At 41.6% G+C, this 18,344-nt stretch overlaps 1 protein-coding gene, 1 long non-coding RNA gene and 2 other non-coding genes across 5 annotated transcripts in view; 2 read left to right on the top strand and 2 right to left on the bottom strand.

Moving 5' to 3' along the window:
- The first annotated feature begins 23 nt into the window (after positions 1 to 23).
- trnaw-cca (transfer RNA tryptophan (anticodon CCA)) lies at positions 24 to 95 on the top strand. The gene has a single exon. It is a non-coding gene; the product is annotated as a tRNA-Trp (tRNA).
- Positions 96 to 1,040: 945 nt separating this feature from the next.
- trnaw-cca (transfer RNA tryptophan (anticodon CCA)) lies at positions 1,041 to 1,112 on the top strand. The gene has a single exon. It is a non-coding gene; the product is annotated as a tRNA-Trp (tRNA).
- Positions 1,113 to 9,302: 8,190 nt separating this feature from the next.
- LOC142381821 (protein NLRC3-like) overlaps positions 9,303 to 18,344 on the bottom strand; it is a 126,490-nt gene continuing 117,448 nt past the window's right edge. The window contains exons 10-11 of one of the 2 annotated variants that reach the window (XM_075467070.1): positions 11,096 to 11,272; positions 9,303 to 10,950 (exon numbers count right to left, since the gene is read on the bottom strand). In XM_075467070.1, coding sequence (XP_075323185.1) covers positions 10,938 to 10,950; positions 11,096 to 11,272 — 190 coding nt within the window. In that variant the 3' untranslated portion in view covers positions 9,303 to 10,937. The remainder of the gene's footprint in view (positions 10,951 to 11,095; positions 11,273 to 18,344) is intronic. The other variant, XM_075467066.1, reaches the window with a different exon arrangement.
- LOC142381820 (uncharacterized) lies at positions 16,312 to 18,226 on the bottom strand. Its single transcript, XR_012769901.1, has 3 exons — positions 17,439 to 18,226; positions 17,131 to 17,343; positions 16,312 to 17,031 (listed from the first exon to the last, which is right to left on the bottom strand). It is a non-coding gene; the product is annotated as an uncharacterized LOC142381820 (long non-coding RNA).

Below are 18,344 nucleotides of genomic sequence, written 5' to 3' on the forward strand. Positions count from 1 at the left end.
TGATAAGTTTGTTAGCTATAGCCGACTCTGTGGCGCAATGGGAGCGCGTCTGACTCCAGATCAGAAGGCTGCATGTTTGAATCATGTCAGGGTCAAACTCTTGAAGAATATCTGTTTAAAAACTTAAAATATTATGAAATTGACCTGTTACAGGACAAATTGAGAGAAAATTACTCAACTACAATCAAAACCTGGAGTTTAAACCATCGATCTATGTGGGATAAAACAGCTTAGTGATCCTTTTGTTCTCGTTGAAGAGGAGAAAAACAACATCTTCATATCTCCAAGTCAAAGGATTCCTCCTTCAGTCTGATCTTCTTTGTCTGTCTGAGCGTGTTTTACCTTCCAGCTGAAGATGATCCAGTGGTGAAGGCCACCAATCAGAGGAGCACAGATGGATGAATGGCTCCACATCAGAAGGTGAAGGTGCTGACCTGCAGAGAAGAGCTGCTGCTCCTCAGATGTTTGGCTTTCTGCAGTCCAATCAGGACTCTTCAGCAGCGTTCCTCTCAACTGTGTAAAGAACTGGCTTCAGTTTGTGAGTTTTATCCTTTACATAAAACACCTTTTTGGTCCAATAGTGTCTCTGAACCGTGTTGGAATGCTTTGGTGTTTTTCCAGATTTCACAGCTGAATATGACAAAAATCTAGTTTAAGTTCTTTTTCTAACATCTGTGTGTTTCCTCGTCTTCTCCCTCGAGTTCAAAGAGTTCAAAGAGTTTGTTTTTGCTCATAAAAAGTTTATACATTCAGTGAAGGCTGAATTCTTCATGGGATTTTGATTTTGACCCAGACGTTATCTACATTTTTAAAGAGTTCTCTGCTCTCCTTCCCACTTCCTTCATAAAGAGACCGACTATAATGGGTGAAACAGGAGAAACGATGGAACATGTCTACTTTTTGGTCTTTAAAACCCTTTCCGACCTCGTCTTCCAACAGAAATCTGTAGAATATTGTAGAATATGTGCAGTGTTTCCTACCAGAGGCTCTGATATAGAGCTGAGCTCACTCATTCAGAAGGGATTTATTCTTCTTCATGTGACTCTGTGGCGCAACAGTAGCACGTCTGACTCCAGATCAGAAGGTTGCGTGTTCAAATCACGTCAGAGTCATTGGGCTACATGCAAGAACCGTTCGTACGCACAGATTTGTTCTTAAGTCGTGCGTACGAGTGATGTAAGAGAACATTCACCAATGTTTTCTTATTTACGAGTGATCCAGACCTGTCGCAGGAGTTTCCTAAAATAGTCCGCTGTTATTCACATCAACTTTGCTTGACTAATGGATTGCATATTTCATTACTTTGAAGTAAACATAAATAAATATATACATTATACCCCATAATGATGCTGACATTATTCTGTTTGACTTAAATGATGCACTAATTGAAGGTTAATTTGACTCTGTATATAACAAGGTTAATGGGAAGTGTAACCAGCGGCTGACTTGCCACTTTTGGATGCCTTAGCACAGGGGTGGCCAACCGGTCAGAGACTAAGAGCCGCATTTTTTACTGTGTGACCTCAAAGCGCCACATTATTTTTGAAAAATGACCGATTCTCTCCTTTACATCCGTCTGTTCTTGACTCTTAACTCTCGTCTCGGTCACGTGACGCATCAACGCTGATATTAAACCCACGAACCGAGCAAAATGAGTCAAAAACAGACGTGTTTGGAAAGCTTCTTCCCAGTGAGGAGACAGAAGAAGAGGCTGTGACCACTAAGAAAAAGAAAGCTGCATTTTGAAGGTATGTTGAAGCGTTACCATAGCGACCAGAGAGCGTTAGGAGGCAGAGAGGATGTTATATCAGGAGGACGCTGCTAATAAAGTTACATACAGGTACACCGTGGATTCAAGTTTATTATTATATTTACTAAATGCCACAGAGTCTGTGTTGGTCGTATCGTTTTATTTTGTTGGATTTATCCGCCACACCGTGAAAATATTGTCTGACATTAAACCGGTCCATGAGGCAAAAAAGGTTGGAGACCGCTGACGTATTGAACTCAAACGAAGTGAACACGCACATTAAAAAAAACCCACAAACACAAATGTTGATATGAACGTAAGAGCCGCATTCGGCTCAGGAACCGCGGGTTGGCCACCCCTGCCTTAGCGCGTCAGACTCTTGGAGGAGAGCGTGTGTTCCGAGACCGTATGGAGACAAGACGAATGGATGACATCGCGATTAAGATTGCCAAGGACTGTGCTGCTGCAAATATGCAGCTTGCTAGAGCCACAACTCCAGAAAAACACAAACCCATTTCCACCACACGTCCAGGTCCTCACCACCCTTGGATTTTTCGCCACGGGAACCTTTCAGAGGGAGATTGGAGACAGATCGGGGGTGTCCCAGTCCTCTGTGAGTCGTGCGCTCCCCTTGGTCATCAAAGCTCTCATCAGTTTATCATCCATGGTACATCAGATTCCCATACACCGCTGTCAAGATTAATGGTATTTAAATTATTTTTATAATTATATGGGTCTGAGTTATTTAAAACTAGTTTCGTTATCTGGGCATTTTATTTTAAAAAGCTGTCTGTAAATCCGTTCGGCTGCTGGCTTTGTCTATCACAGCAGTAGTTGTAACCCAGATCATAGACAGGAGCACAGCCCATTGGTAAGTAGCAGCTGTTAACAGAGAGAGTCGTTTAGATGAAAAATAAATGTGTGCTGTTCATGTTTACCACCCTTTGGTGTATTGTGTTTAGTGGTTTATAAGCTAAATGGCAAGGCGATTTATTTATTAAAAGTTATGATAATTTAAATGTTATCTAGCGCTCGGCTACTTCCGGTTAGCGTTGTCGGCTACTTCCTGCTAGATTTCGTGACGATTTAATTGTAAGCCAATAGAAAATAGTATTTACTTTTGGGTTTACCGTCTGTTATGTAATCCAAACATTGCTGTTATAATGGAAATCATTTCATTGCTTATTATTTCTGTTTATTGAAATGAAAAAGCTATTTAAAAAAAAAAAAAAAAAAAAAAAAGTTATAATTTAATTAATATTATTACTTGGTTTGATTGTTTCAGGTTTATGACCTGTGGTCATTTGAATACAAATAAAGAGAAGACATTTGACAAACACGAGTTATAGCATTTGTGCTACCTGTCAAGCCTTTTCGGAGGGCTATATTGTGAAGGTCCGAACAACCGCTGTCCAACAAGTACAAATTAAGAGGGACTTTCATGCTGTGGCTGGGCTGCCAAACATAATTGGAGCACGTGACACATATACGCATCAAAGCACCCGCGAGCTGAAGGCCAGGTGGGTGTGTCTCCATACAGCGGGGGGGGCAAACTGCTCTATAGCCCTGAGAAGGCATGCCAGATTTGCACAATATTGCCATGAACGAGGGTCTCCCACTACCTGAACCAGCCCAGACAGACCAGAAGGTGCCAGAAGACCCCCCTCATGGACCGCCCCATCAAAGAGCCATCATGATGAGGCAACAGCTGATTGCACGGCTTTAGTTGCAGTCATCGAGCGCCTGGCAAAGGAGAGACTTTTTTTTTTAAAAGTAATTTTCATATTAAACCATTCGTTATTTTTTTATTTATTTCGGTGACATTACGAACTACAGGTAACACAGAATTAACAGCACTCGTAATAATTTCCATTTCTTGGCGTTAGCAGGTCCCGTAATTCCACTGCTGACTCTGCTAAAATGACAGAAGTTGTTCTTTCTGGATCTCTGAAAGCAGAACTTCAGTCTCAGAGCCCCTAAAGTTGTTCTTTATGCGCCTTGTTGCCATTCTCATGACTCAACACTCAACGCTTCCTGGCACAGGAGCGAGGAAGCACAGCCTGATATGATATAATTTTGAGTGTGGAGTATGCAAATCTACTATCCTCGTGCCCCTTAAATACGCACGGGTGTGATTCATCATTTACGCAGGTCGTTTACACTTTTTCCAAAGTTAAGAGCGTTTTGTTCAATCTGACGTGGTGTGTTCGCAGGAGACTTTCTTATGAAAAAAGTGAAAGAAATTTAGAATAAAAATATGAAAATGTTCTTGCATGAGGCCCAATGAATGAATGAACGCGTACTGTTGCACTGTTAGCTCAGCGCTGCCGTGCTGTTGCTATTCTGTAGCAGAGTGGTGCAAAAAGTCTACATTAAGTGGTTTCAGAGTTACATGGTTCTGTAAAAGCATTCAGAAAACAATACAGCAATGTACTGGTATTAGAAAACGTACTTTGTACTTTTGTATACTTAAGTATTTTAAAAGGAAGTTCTTCAGTACTTTAACTTGAGTAAATTTTTTTACTCACCTACATGACTTTTACTTGTAGTTGAGTAAGATTTGACCATGAGTATCGATACTTTGACTCAAGTATTGTAGTTGAGTGCTTTGTCTCCCACTGCTTAAAGCACTGTCGGCGTAACTGCCGTGTATGCTGCTTTGTTGTCTTCCGCTATCTTCTCCGGGAGCAACAGTAACACCTCGACCAATGGGATGAGCGTACTCTTGTGTGTGAATATGCTGTCAGCTCATTGGTCACAGAGCAGGACAGGGCCTGGGAAAAAGTTTACCGTACATTTCCCCCTGTTATTAATGTCCATTGGCATGATACTGACTATTTTTAGACTCTCACAGTAATACGGGACAAAGTGCGTCCCTTTTCAGCTCAATACGGGACGATTCAGTTTTTCAAGGGACGGTTGGCAACCCGAGTCTGTATGCCTGTATGTATGGCTTCCTTTTGTTTCTATATGCTTCTTTTGTCATGAGAAAAGTGCATTAGAGAGATGAATGATCTTACTGTCAGTGAGTTGCAGTGTTTTTCCTACATGTATGTTTCCAGAGGCAATGAGGCCAAGGTTATTTCACTAAAACTATGCACTGTAGCCTACATGCTTATTCACATCATTTTGGACTATATTAGTATAAATACAACAATGATGATAATAATTAGAAAAATCTGAATTGTGATTTTCTCAACCTCTTTAATTATAGAATTATGGAATTATAGAACGGCATGTTAACTACACAATCTTTGACTAAATCATTTAAATTTAACCGTTCAAAGAAAACATGTTCACCACGAACGTTCGCCACTGTTTGAGACAGTTTATAAAGTAACTAGACAATCTTTGATTGAATGCGCCTCAGCTCTCGGGGGCCCCCTAGTGGCTCGGGGCTCCAAGCAGTTGCCTGTTGACAAGGTGCGCCTCTGGTTATAAGTACATAAAGTTAAGGTCTTGGGGAAAAAAAGTATCAGTTTTAAAAAAGTCTGGAATTTTAATTTGGAAAAAGAGCGAGCACCCTGGTTAGAGCTCCTCTTGTTCTCCTCAACCTCCATGTCGAATGTTTCCCAGAGATTGTAAAAAAAATAAAAAGAATAATAATCATAAGTATATTATCACATGACAAAGTGCCACAGAAATATAGAAATAAACAGAAAGAAATGTGTTTTCATACCTGAACTGGGTTGTGATCCATGTGAAGCGCTCGGCCCTCCTGCTGGCTCTTGGCTCCTCATTGGGTCAGCGCACTCCAACTTCAGTCTTTTCACAGCTTCAGTTGCCTTCAGTGAGCTGACCAATCCAATTGTTTTGAACCTGGGATCCAAAAGTGTTGCCAGTGTCATCACACTGTTAGAGATGCACTCTGTTAGCCGCTTTCTCAGGTTTTCTGCAAGCTGTTGAGCAGCTGTTTTTCTGTCACCGTTGAGGCTTGACCATTTTCAGCATGGGAACAACCTTTGACCCAGAGACTCTTTTTTTCCTCAGACAGTTCAGTTCAGGTCAAAAGGAGCATCTCTTCAATGGTTTCACAGTCTTCCGTAGTCAGTGGAGTGATGTTGTGTAGTTTTCAGCTTGGAATGATGGTCAAACGGTTTTCTTTGACTAAACGAACTTTACTTTCCAAATGCACAGTATTACAAAGAAGTAGTATATATTTAAACTAAGGCAGGTTTGCGACTTGCAACTTCATCTCATGGAATCCTTCATTCAACTAACGAATAAAGCATTACTCATTACTTCCTGTTCATCAAAATAAAAGTATCTTCAGTCGTCACATTCAAACTAATATAATTCTACCATCAGGAAGTAACATATTCTCCAATATTCCCTGTAAATAATGTAAATACTTTCTCGTAATTCTTTTTAAACTAAACAATATAAATCATGTCAATTTACTATTAGATTCAAATAATAATTCACAACAAGTGATGGCTGTTTTTAATGAGGCCAGTGACACCAGACTGCCTCCTCCTGCTCAGACATTCTTTCCAGCATGTGGCAGCTGCTGTTGCATCTTGCTGGCACCTCATTGATGAATTTATGGACCGGTGTTCCCAGCTGCTGCTGTATCTGAGTGAGCTTCTCTTTGGCAGTATGCTCGATCGAAAGTACGTCACTATTTGTCGTGTTTTGTTGCGTATTTCTGTAAGTGTTTCGACCTGATCACATGATTTCCTCACAATTAAATTCGTGGCGTGGGCTGTACAAATGGTGAGGCGTATTTGCTAGTGATGGGAAGTTCGGCTCTTGTGACTCCCAAACGGCTCCTTATTTAGGATCTTTTGTAGCCTATATTTGACCTTAACTTTGAAAAAAAAATCATGGTTTATGTGTTGAAAACCCTTTTGCTTTCAGAGTTTTTATGAGAGACCTTATAATTGCCTAATTCTTTGCATTTATTCTGTGACTAAACCACTTTTACATTTGTTTATTTCAATTCAACTTTTTTATTGCACAAATTAACAATAAACTTCAAACAAATCCACAGAACAGAACCAAACTCAAGCTAACATTAATAATGTCCTCAATTCAACTTTTTTATTGGACAAATGAACCAAAAAATTTCAAACAAATCCACAGAACAGAGCCAAACTCCTTAATTCTCCCGTGAATACCGCATGCTGGTCCCATGCTGGCCAATCATAACAAAGCTCTGTAACCAGAGCTGGGACTGAGCACTGAAAGGGAAACCTGAGCAGCGAATGGAAAAAAACTTGGAGCCGGCTCTCAGAGCCGATGCTTGTGGCATGACCCATCAGTAGTGTTTGCAGCATCCGAGCTCATGAAATCATGTTTGCTGCTGCATCAGTGACACCTGACCTTTGCAGCGATGCCCCACTCCTCCATGAGGCTCTTTAACTGTGGCCATGTTTTCAGCAGTGTGTTTTTCAGGAAAATGCTGCACTCCCAAGACTGACGTATGGAGATCATGGCTTTCTTTGTCCACATAGTGGCAAGTAACCGCTGGATATGCCTCCATATTCATGGATGTCCACACATCAGCTGTTAAACTAACAGCAACGGCGCTCCGGAGGTCCTTTTTTGTTTTCTCCTTTTCCTCCTCATATCTCTGGCTCACCAAATCCCAATACAGTATTCTTATACCAAAATATAGCTATATAGTACAAAAACATAATAATAACCTTTCTTAAACATACCTTCCTGTTTGGTAGAACATACGAGGGTATGATGAGCTTCATTTTCAACCGAGCTGAGTGGCTGACAGTCTTTGATCATGTTGACCACTGCAAGCCAAAAGGAAATATTTTCTTAAAAGCTTATTTAAGGTCTGTATTTTTAATTTTTTTTTTACAAACAGAGAAGGAAGCTAGATAAATACTTTATTAATCTAGCAGAGAAATTCAATAGAGGAAATCTTCCCTGATTGGGAATTGAACGGAGGTCACTGGGGTGTGAGCTCTGGATCTTACCCATTAGACCACCAGGCCTGTAATAATAAGGAGAACATGTTAACATACCGGGGGTATTCTCACGGGTATGCCGAGCTCTATAATGCCTCAGCTTTGATGTAAGATAGCTCTGTAGAACAGAGCCGACACCTACAATGACATTAAAATGTAATTTATCTGAAAACTATTCAAACCACTTACCAGAACAGAGTAAAAACTAAGGTGCTCAAAGGAGAAAAAGATTTACCTTGTTTGGCGTAAGAAGATCAAAATTATTCCACACTGGGGAAAACTTCCTCGAACGATCCATTATCACGCAACAGCAAAACTCCATCCAACAAACCCCCGACGTGTTGCTGCACCCCTGTGCATTTACACTGGCATATTGATCACATCATTCCATTTTAATGCAACATCTGCAATGGAAATGCCTCTTTTATGATACTCGCATTCTCATTTACAGAGCTATGATCTACTTATTATAAGACATTTTTTACATGACCATGTAGAAGCTTTCTACTCAGAACTGCGCCTTGTCATGATGAGAAAGATTTCTATTCCTCAACCAATCTGTTATGTTAAACTCCATTTATTAAAATTGAACCCAAGGATGATTATGAAAAAATAAACTGAAATGGCAGCTAAAGTTTTGTTCCATGGTTGCTTTGGTTATATAGCTAATAATCATAACGAAAAATGGGAGAGGTGGTTTGTTTCCTGAGTCCAGGTCCCAGTCCCAGCCTGTGGTCCTTGCTGCAGGTCCTCCTTCCTGTTTATCTGCTGTAAAATAAAGGCCGTCTGTGTCCTGGTCTGTGAATCTTTGCCAGCGATGGAGAAACCAAAGCTTTCTGAACCACTGAACCAACATGAAGCCATCGTGTTGAAACGGTTCAGTGTTTCAAAGCATTTGGTCAAATTAATGATGGCGCCATCTGCTGGCCAACCTCCAACACAGCATTTAAAGGGCCGGGTGTTATAAAACAGAGACTGTTCTGCAGAACAATAAAGGTTCCATGTGCATCTTTAAATGTTTGACTGTTTAATTAGAGACATTAATAATATACTTGTGTTATAACGTGATTGTGCCATCATAAAATACTGTATGTAATAGAGATATGCTTTAGTAAGATTTATAGAAAGGTTGAAAGATGTTTATTTAACAACAAGATGATTTCAGCTGAGTTGGGCTTCAGTCTGTTCCTCTTCTTTGTTACGACCCCTCCAGCTTTTCACTCGGCACAGAAGTAGCCGGCACATCCTCCTGACTGCCGGGACAGAAAAGTGTGGCCACATCACTATTTTCTTCATCTTTCCCAACTGTTTGGGAGGCAGTAACAATAATAATAATCAAATGTTCCTTTCAGGTTCCCACATTTCCATCAGCTCAGTCGTCTCTGACTGAATCACACCGACAGCTTCTCATTTCCACTGATGGATTTAAAGATGTAGTGTTATCGGGCATTTGCATCAAATATAAGGATTTATAAGGCGTTTTCACTGTCTCAAATAAACCTTTAAAACCTCGAATTAAGGGCACCACCTACCTATAATTTACTTTAATTACAGTCAGGTAGGAAAACTGTTGAAATATTACGATCCTGGTATGTTAAATTAATAATCAATTAATATTCAGTCTCATATCTCGCTACTTTCGTGAAGTTCTCGTTTGGTTGGACAGACATTACGTAAAGAAAGCATACGACACAATCTGTGATTATAACATATATATAGATATATGAACTATTTATTAAAATGATATGACCAAAACATGAACCTTTAAACAAACAGGAGATGCATTGAATATGGGTGATTATATAAAACACTTAGTGAATGGAAAATAAAATATGGGAATGGGGAGATACTGGATGTATTCAAATAGTTTGGGTTGGCTGACTATTTGACGCTAAATACTGACATTTCGGATTAATTTATCATTCTGTGAAAGCCTCGAGACATCCATCAAACCCACTTTAAGGTGAAAACGGGTCGGTCTTACTGTGCTGAAGTTCTGCTTAGTCAGCTCGGAACACGGCAGCGGCCACGCGGGGTCCGAGGGGATTTCTCTTCCGCTCGTCCTTCCGTTCTCTCCTGAGATTATGGGAAAACTCCCAAACTCTGGTGAGCTCTTCTCTTCTGCTCAAACCATCTCCAAATCTCTCTGAGCAGCTGTTCTCTGCTCAAATCTCCTTCTGAAACTCTGGGTTGGAACTCTTCTGGAACAAGTGGCATGAAGCCAGAAACAAGACGCCTGAAGCGAGAAAACGAGAGCGAGAGGGGGAGTGTTTTTCGCGGGCTCCGGGTTTTGACTCTCGGAGGCGGGGCGTGACGTAAGCTTACACTACTCTTTCAGCCAATGATATGCCTGAACTGTGGTGAATGTCTGCCTGGGTGTCTGTGTAAGATGATCTGTTTTTATATGGGGATTTCTGGATGAGACAAAGAAACTCTGTGTTTCTCCATTACTCCGTCTCATAGAACATTTGTCTCGGTGATTCTGAAAACACCACATCTTGTTAAGATATGCAGATTAAAGATATAACATAGACTTGCAATATAAAGACATCAAAATAACACACAACGTAATTGATGATTATGACTTTCAAAATTCAGATGAATATCTATGAAATCGTGACATATGAATAGTGAACCACACAATGTTAATTTTCTGTGTTAACAATGGGGACACCAAACAAATACCAAATAGATACCGAAGGGACATCGTTAGAAGTTAATAGTTGCATATATATTGTCCATTTTACTGAGTCCTCTGGGATTTAAATGTTCAACTAATCAACACTGCAGACCACTAGGGGGCAATGTGGTTCCATCAGGCAGGTTGGGCATTTTCCAACAAGATCAGTTCTTTGTCAATATTTAAGCCAGAATCGTACAAATTGTCTCTATATGCGTCTTATGATCAAGCTGGAAACCTGAAAGAAATTGTATACGGTTATCAAACACATTTAATATAGTTTTAAGATTCGACTGAAAGTGAGTCTTAGTGAAGTCTTCTCAGTTCGTGTGTAGCCATCTGGTCTCTTTCTCTGGGGGAGAGGGTGTTAAAATGTCAATTCGATTCATGGTGAAGATAAGATAGTGAGGCCTCCAACATCACAGAATACAAACACATCATCATCATCATCATCATCATCATCATCATCATCATCATCATCATCAGGGTGCAGTCAGAGTCTCTCTGCACACCAGCTGCTGCTGCTTCATCCTGTGGATCATCAGGACACAGATCATCCTCTCAGCTCACATCGTCCTGTTCACCACTTCCATCTGTAGAGAGAAGAAGAAAGAAGAGAGGAGATAAACGAGTGTTTCCTTCCTCAGCTGCCATCAGCTTTAATAAATAGAATAAATAATAAATAAAGTCTGATAAAATACTGCTGAGAGCTGCATGGACCTCCGACCCTCCACTGACCTCAGAGTCTGCAGTTTGTTGTGTGGACTCTTCAGAAGCTCAGACAGCTCCTTCACTGCTGATTCATTCAGGAAGTTCCTGCTCAGGTCCAGTTCTGTCAGCTGGGAGGAGGGGTTGGACTTCAGAGCAGAGACCAGAGAAGCACAGCTGATCTCTGACAACCTGCAGCGCATCAATCTGAAGAAAGAATAAAACATGATTTAAAGGCCTACAGAAAGGTGATTTTTTGCACAAAACTGAAATAGCAGATCGATTCCTTATATACCATGGAATTTTTTTATGATTTTAAAATAATTTTAGGCCCCTGGACAGTCCTGATTAGGCCCAATAAACTATCACCACATTTGACTCGAATTTGGCAAACTGGAACGACAGGTGCGTGACCTCACGAGTGCCAGCTGCTGGAACAATCACCAGTAGTTCCAGTAGCGAAGCCAGCAGTTTGCCAGACCTGGACAGCTTCTTCACGGCAAATTTCGATGTGTGTCGTGGGACGTCGCTTGGAAATATAAAACGTTGGGTTCAGTGCAGTTTTTATTGCGAGTAGATGTACGAAGTGCGTGTGTTGCCCTCAGCAGCAGCAGCTCACACCACCGGGGACAGAGGAAGCAGAGAGACCCGCGGTCGGACAGGAATCCACCTGGCGGAGAGCGGACACACTCTGCCAGGTGGAGAGTGGAAATCAGCCGGCAGAGCGATCATGTCCACGTCGGGGCTCTTGATGATCGCTCTGCCGGCTGATTTCAGGGCAACCATCCCGCTGTGTGTCCGCTCTCCGCCAGGTGGATTCCCCCTGAGCGTCCGCAACTGGAACTACAGAGTGATCGTTTAAGAAAAAGTGTAGTTTGCAGGCGTTCCTTCAGGCAAATCACCAGGAATGCTAAGGGGTTAAGGCAGTTAAAATACAATCAGGTGCTACGGCAAAGTACAAACATTCAAGAATATATATATTTTTTAATACTTTATTGTGTCATAATGATAATGATTACACTTGACACTTTTTTTGTTATCACCCTGTGAGTGAATGAAAGGCTTGAAATCACAAATGACCGACCAAGGGGAAAAATACAATCAACAAAAGGAAAAAAAAAACATTGAATCATTCCCCCTCCCTAGGACCGCCCCTGCTCTGCATCGTCCTCTCCTGCCGGGCTGGTAGGGGGCTTCTTGTGCCCAGACCCATAACTCTCGCCCCACACTCTACCTCGGGCCTTTGGCCAAAAGCACACAGCACTTTAACATCCAAGTCAAAACTCAGACGTGGGTTTTTATGCACTTTATGAACTGAACTGTGGGCTGTTGGGAGGGTATTTGTGTTTTTGTGTTGCAATGGACTTTGATATTTGCACTGCAAGGTTTAAACTGCAGTTGCATTGTAATTTCCATGAACTGTTACTTTGAATGGCCATTTACTTGAATTTATATTACTGTACATACAAGCACGGGCCCGTCCCACTGGGAGGAGGCCCCGGGGAAGACCCAGGACACGTTGGAGAGACTATGTCTCTCGGCTGGCCTGGGAACGCCTCGGGGTCCCCCCAGAAGAGCTGGAGGAAGTGGCCGGGGACAGGGACGTCTGGGTCTCTTTGCTCAAGCTGCTGCCCCCGCGACCCGACCCCCGGACCAGCGGAAGATGATGGATGGATGGATGGCATACAAGCACTTTGTGGAAAAAAATATATGGTACCAACAAAAAGCAAACTTCAGTCTCCTGTTCCTTCCTCTGAGAGTTGAATACTAGATCTCTGATACTAGCCTATACCTATATACTCTTCACACTATTTCCATTTTATTAGCATACCTGCTACACATGCCTCAAATGTAATGGTTCCTATGTGAGGCTACAAACTGTGTGTTTAAAGGAGAACTGCGGTATTTTCAACATTAAGCCTCTTTTCTGAGTCGTCTGCAATGTTTTAGAACCCCCCTCACTGCTTTTTTGATGTCTCCGGTATTTGCCTAATTTTGATTCCTCTAAACCTGCTTCAGAATGGCAAGTCATGTGCATGTCCAAAAAGGTCCGTAAAAGCACCATAAACGTCCGTTTCACTCTTTCACTCACCATGTAGTCTTGTAGCGTCCTGGTGGCTGGGTCCATCAGCCCCAATACCTTGTGCATCACACCGTTGAGAAATTGGAAGCTTCGGTCTGTGATGGCCTTGTGAAGTCCCACAGCTTCGATTTTCACATCAGCACTTGCTCCCATGGTTCTGATTTCTTTCAGGGAGACCACCAGTGCGTTGTGTGACTTTAAGGTGTCCAGTCCATCGCTGCTCTAACAGCCTTTTAAGCTTCTCTCCTTTGTACTGTGCAGCTACAGTGGGCTTTTTCAGAAATTTATAAAGGGAATTGCACACTTCAAAAAATTCCGCAACTGCACTCTCTGAGGAAATGGCATGCACGATCACCAAATGCAATTGGTGGTTGAAACAATGGATGTAAGGCTCTATTTAACTTATTTTGAATAAGCTTCTGCATGCCTCCCTCTCGTCCCGACATGACGCTGGCTCCATCATAACACTGACTAAGAATTTTGTTTGGGTCAAGACCAGCATTTGACAGTTCATCAAGCACAACATTGGTGAGTGACTGGGCATCACACTTGTCCGTTGTCTGCATTGATAACAGCCTCTCTTGCATTTTGTAGTCCTTGTCCAAATAACGCACAACTATAGACACATTTTCACTGCCTGTCGGGTCTTTAGTTCCATCCACCTTGAGTGTAAACCATAACTCACCAACATCTTTTACAATTTTCTCTGTTACGATTGTGCTCATAAGTTCAATGATGTGATTTTGAATGTCATGTGATGTGTAAGTTGCATTTTTTGGAATTGTACTGAAAGCCTTTGCAAGCTCTTGGTTTTGCCTCAACGTGTAATCAAACAGTGAGAGAAAGAGTTCGCTTCCTACTTCATCTCTGCTATCGACTGAATTCACTTCACCCCTCAGTGGCAGTTCGTTTGAGACAAGAAATTCAATTATGTCTACAATTGCAGACACATACAGTCGGTTTCGCGCAAGCTGATGAGAGTTAACCATGGTTAAAATTTCACTGGCTGTGTTGCATCGCATTTCCTTCTCTTTCCAGCTAGCCATGCATGCTAGATGCTCTTTGCTGTTACTGTGCCTGCTAAATCCCTTTGCCTTATCATTAGCGTGCTTCCAATTAGCATACCCATTTCTTGTGAAAACAGAGTCACTCCCTCCAAATTTCCTGCAGGGAAAACAAAAGGATGCATCTGCTTGCTGTGACTATTCAAGCCAGTCTCTCTCTTTGAACCAATTTGCCGAAAATGACCGTTTACAGTCATTATTACTCTGTTGTTTCTTTGGAAACTGCCTGAGATGCAGTGGTGGAGGAAGTACTGAAGTGTAGAACTGAAGTAAAAGTATAAATACCCAGCAAAAAATATACTTAAATAAAAGTAGAAGTACTGCATCAAAAATCCTACTTAAGTAAAAGTCATAAGTACTGACTTTTAAATTTACTTTAAGTATTAAAAGTAAAAGTACTCGCGCTATTGGTTGTCTTTCAATGTCTAGGCCATTTTGATGAAGAATGCAGGTATAGCTTCTGGTAATACTTAAGCTTCTACAGAAGTCACTGTTAGTAAAAACTATAAGCAACATTGAAGCTGACAGAGCCACCTGATTGGTTTAAACATATTTTTGTGTAGGCAACGTTATGGCGAAACTGCATTTATAAAATGTAACGAGTAACAACACATATCGTAGAAATGTAGTGGAGTAGAAGGTATAGATAATAGCTGCAAAATGTAATGGAGTAAAAGTCGAAAGTATGCATCATTATTTTTACTTAAGTAAAGTACAAATACGGAAAAATGTACTTAAGTACAGTAACGAAGTAAAAATACAAAATTACATTCCACCACTGCTGAGATGAACCTGAGCTGGCAACTCCGAGGTCCTCTGGTAATACATACTGCTGTCGCTGTGAGTGCCACGGCGGGCTCTCCGCTCCGCTGGACCCGGCTCAGGGGCTTTGTGCGCCAGGGGTGTCGGCCCCGTCCGACCAGGCCGTTCCATCTCCTCACTGGAAGGCTGCACCCGCGGCATCGGCAGGTGCTCGTCAGCTTCTCCGGGGCTCCTGTTGCTGCTGCCAGGCGGCGGGGATGCCGCCGAAAGTGTAGTAACTGGCTTTTTCATCCATTTGCGAATATCCATCGTATAGCTGCTAGCTTGTGCTTTGTTCTTTGTTCTTTGTTCTTTGTTCGTTGTTGTTTGTGGCGGGATGATGCGCTGACGTCTGACGGCATAACGTATCACGTTATGATTCGATGAACGCTTCAAGTTCAAGGACAACTCGGAATTTGGAATTGCACAACTTTATTTTTTACCCAGGCTGTTAATTTTGGTTTGAACAAGTCAGTGGAGTTTTCTGTTGTTTTTAACACACCATAGACTGAAAACTTTTTTTTTAGTCTATGGTGTGTTAATAATTGCCTCTCGCCCCCTCTTGACGCCGGGTGTGGTTTTAAGGATTGCGTCATTTTATTATTTTGCTCATTTATGTTGATATTTAGCCTTATAGATTTGATTTTTTTCATTGAAAAAACAAGCAAATTCATTGCATTTTTCTGTGGAACAGAGTTCTGGAACTATCTGTTTTGGGGGGGTTGTCAGCTTATTAACCATAGCAAACAGAGCACGAGTGTTGTTGATGTTCTTATTAATCATTTCAGATAAGTGTTGCTGTCTAGCCCGGAGTAACCCGTGGTTAAAATTACAAAGACTTTGTTTGTAGAGGTCATGGTGAATTTGAAGTTTAGTTTTTCTCCATTTACGCTCTGCTTTCCTGCATTCTGTTTTCAAGGCCTTTACCATCATAGTGTTCCTCCTTGGTGTTCGCTTTCCGCTCAAGATCATCTTATTTTTAACAGGTGCAACAGTATCCATGACATTTGAGATTTTCAAGTTAAAGTTAAAGTTATCATCAACTGTCTCTGCACTCACAGTTGATGACAGCTATAACTTCCATAAACTTAGCACTGGTATTCTCATTTATGTACCTTTTTCTAACAGACACACGGGTTAACTGAATGTTTGGAGTTAACTGTAAGTCAGAGAACACACAGAAATGATCAGAGAGCGCCAAGTCCTTGATATCAACAGAAGAAATGTCAACGCCTTTAGAGATAACCAGATCCAGTGTGTGGAATCAAAAGGCAGTTCAAGAAAACAGACTTATCACTTCAAAGAAGGCCCATGTTTTATTTGACTTCAACATAAATATAAACATAAATGCAAATTAAATAAATTAAACAAGTACAACTCCGTAATTGGAAGAGTGATGGCTCATTATTCAACCGCGCACCCTCACACCGAACAGGAGAGGCACTTTAACACTGCGCATACGCGCACGCGTGCCACTGTGGAGAGGTGTATAGGGCTCCTAAAGCTGGATCTGTCTCTCGGCTGTGGGGGGAACCCTATACGCCCGAAAAGGTATGCAATATTATTATTGCATGCGGGGATCTCCATAACATTGCCCAAAAAAATGGAGTGCCATTTCCAGATGTACATCCAGAGGACCCCGCACCCAGAGATCCCTACCACCAGCCTGCACAGCCAAGAGCGCTCAGGAGGAGAGAGGAACTTATTCAGCGATTCTGACTTTTGGTAAGCATTCTGTTATTCAAGGAAAAAAGAAAGGAGAACAACGATTTCTTTCAGCATTTATTCTGTGACTTCAGTGTTTCATTTATGTCTTTCAATGTACTGTCGATAGATTGCATGGTGTGTGTTAAAGCCATCATCCACTTCACGATCTCTGTTTGTCTTTCTAGGACCTCTGTGGTTAACACGGCTGGCCGGTGTGACGCTGCAGACCGGGGGGCAGAGGCAGACGCTTCGGATGTTGAACGCGTATTCGTTGCGCGGGTCAGGTTGCCCGGATGCCACTTCGGATTCATCTGTGAATGAAAAATATTAGTTTGATTAGGAACCTCATTTGTGTTGAATATTAAAGCAACTGTTTTATTTAAACGTCTTGGGTGTGCAGTCATTCTTACCATTCTCAAGCTCTAGCATGGGCGCATCGGTGTCAAGTTTCCCTGGCACGCCTGATGAGGACGTAGCTCCGATCACGCCAGCCACCCTCTCCTCCAAGGCACTCAAATCCAAACCTGGATTCCCCCCCCCCCCGTTTGTGACATGCTGCGTCGGAGAGCTGCAACCTTCTTTTTTTGGCAAATTTCATATCGGACCACTTCTTCCTGATCTTACTGGAGAAAAAGCAAAACATCGTTCAATTTTAGATTTCATTTAATCTGGAGTTCATCACATTTTATTGACCATCACAGTAGGGGAAAATACATACCTCGTCAGGTCTGCGATTTACATCACCAACGCTGTTGACAGCCGTCCCAGCTGTCAACAGCGTTTCTTTGCCGCCTTTCGTCTATCCATGTCGCAAACTCTAGAGGTGCGGCCTCTCAGCCCCCTTTTGTAGAAGGCGTGGTTAGGATCATTACGATGGATTTCAGCCACCGGATTTATCAACAGCCGCTCGGTTTTACGATGGGATTGGTGTGGTACGCATGTTCTGTAAATCTCACTTGAGCCTCTGCGTACGACGAGTTCTCCGCTCATATCTACGATGCTTTCTACGACGGCTTGATAAATGAGGGCCATTGTGTATGGATCTGATTGGAAGTATCTGGGTAGAGCAAAAGTTGGGGCAACGCCTTTAGCCTGAGTTACTTTAAAACAGAGTAAGCATTAACTGAGCTTTCGATGAGCAATAAATTAACATTGTTTAGCATAAATTTTACAGCTAGCATTGATTAGCAATAAGTAGCATTGATTAGCAATAGTTAGCATTTGTTAGCATTTCATTAGCAATAATTAGCATTGATCAGAAATACAATTAGCATTGACTAGCAATAGCAATAAGGCAAATATTGGTTTAATTCTTAATTAGCAATAAATTAGCATTTCTTAGCATCAGCTAGGAAGCTAACATCAATTGACATTGGTTAGCAAACATTAGCGTTAGCAATAAGCTAATAACAACCTAACTCCAAACTAGAAATCAAGATAGAAACAAGCTAAATTAGCTTAACATTGAATTAACATTGGTTTAATTTTGAAACCAACCTAGAGCATAAGCTTTCAAAACGAACATAGGCTAACATTAACATTAGCATTGACAATATCCAAGCCAACAATTAGCATAAGTAGCAGCATCTAAGCCAAATTTAGCTGAGCATTAAATTAGCATTGA

The sequence above is a fragment of the Odontesthes bonariensis genome, chromosome 6, assembly GCF_027942865.1.
Source record: "Odontesthes bonariensis isolate fOdoBon6 chromosome 6, fOdoBon6.hap1, whole genome shotgun sequence".
Taxonomy (NCBI): domain Eukaryota; kingdom Metazoa; phylum Chordata; class Actinopteri; order Atheriniformes; family Atherinopsidae; genus Odontesthes; species Odontesthes bonariensis.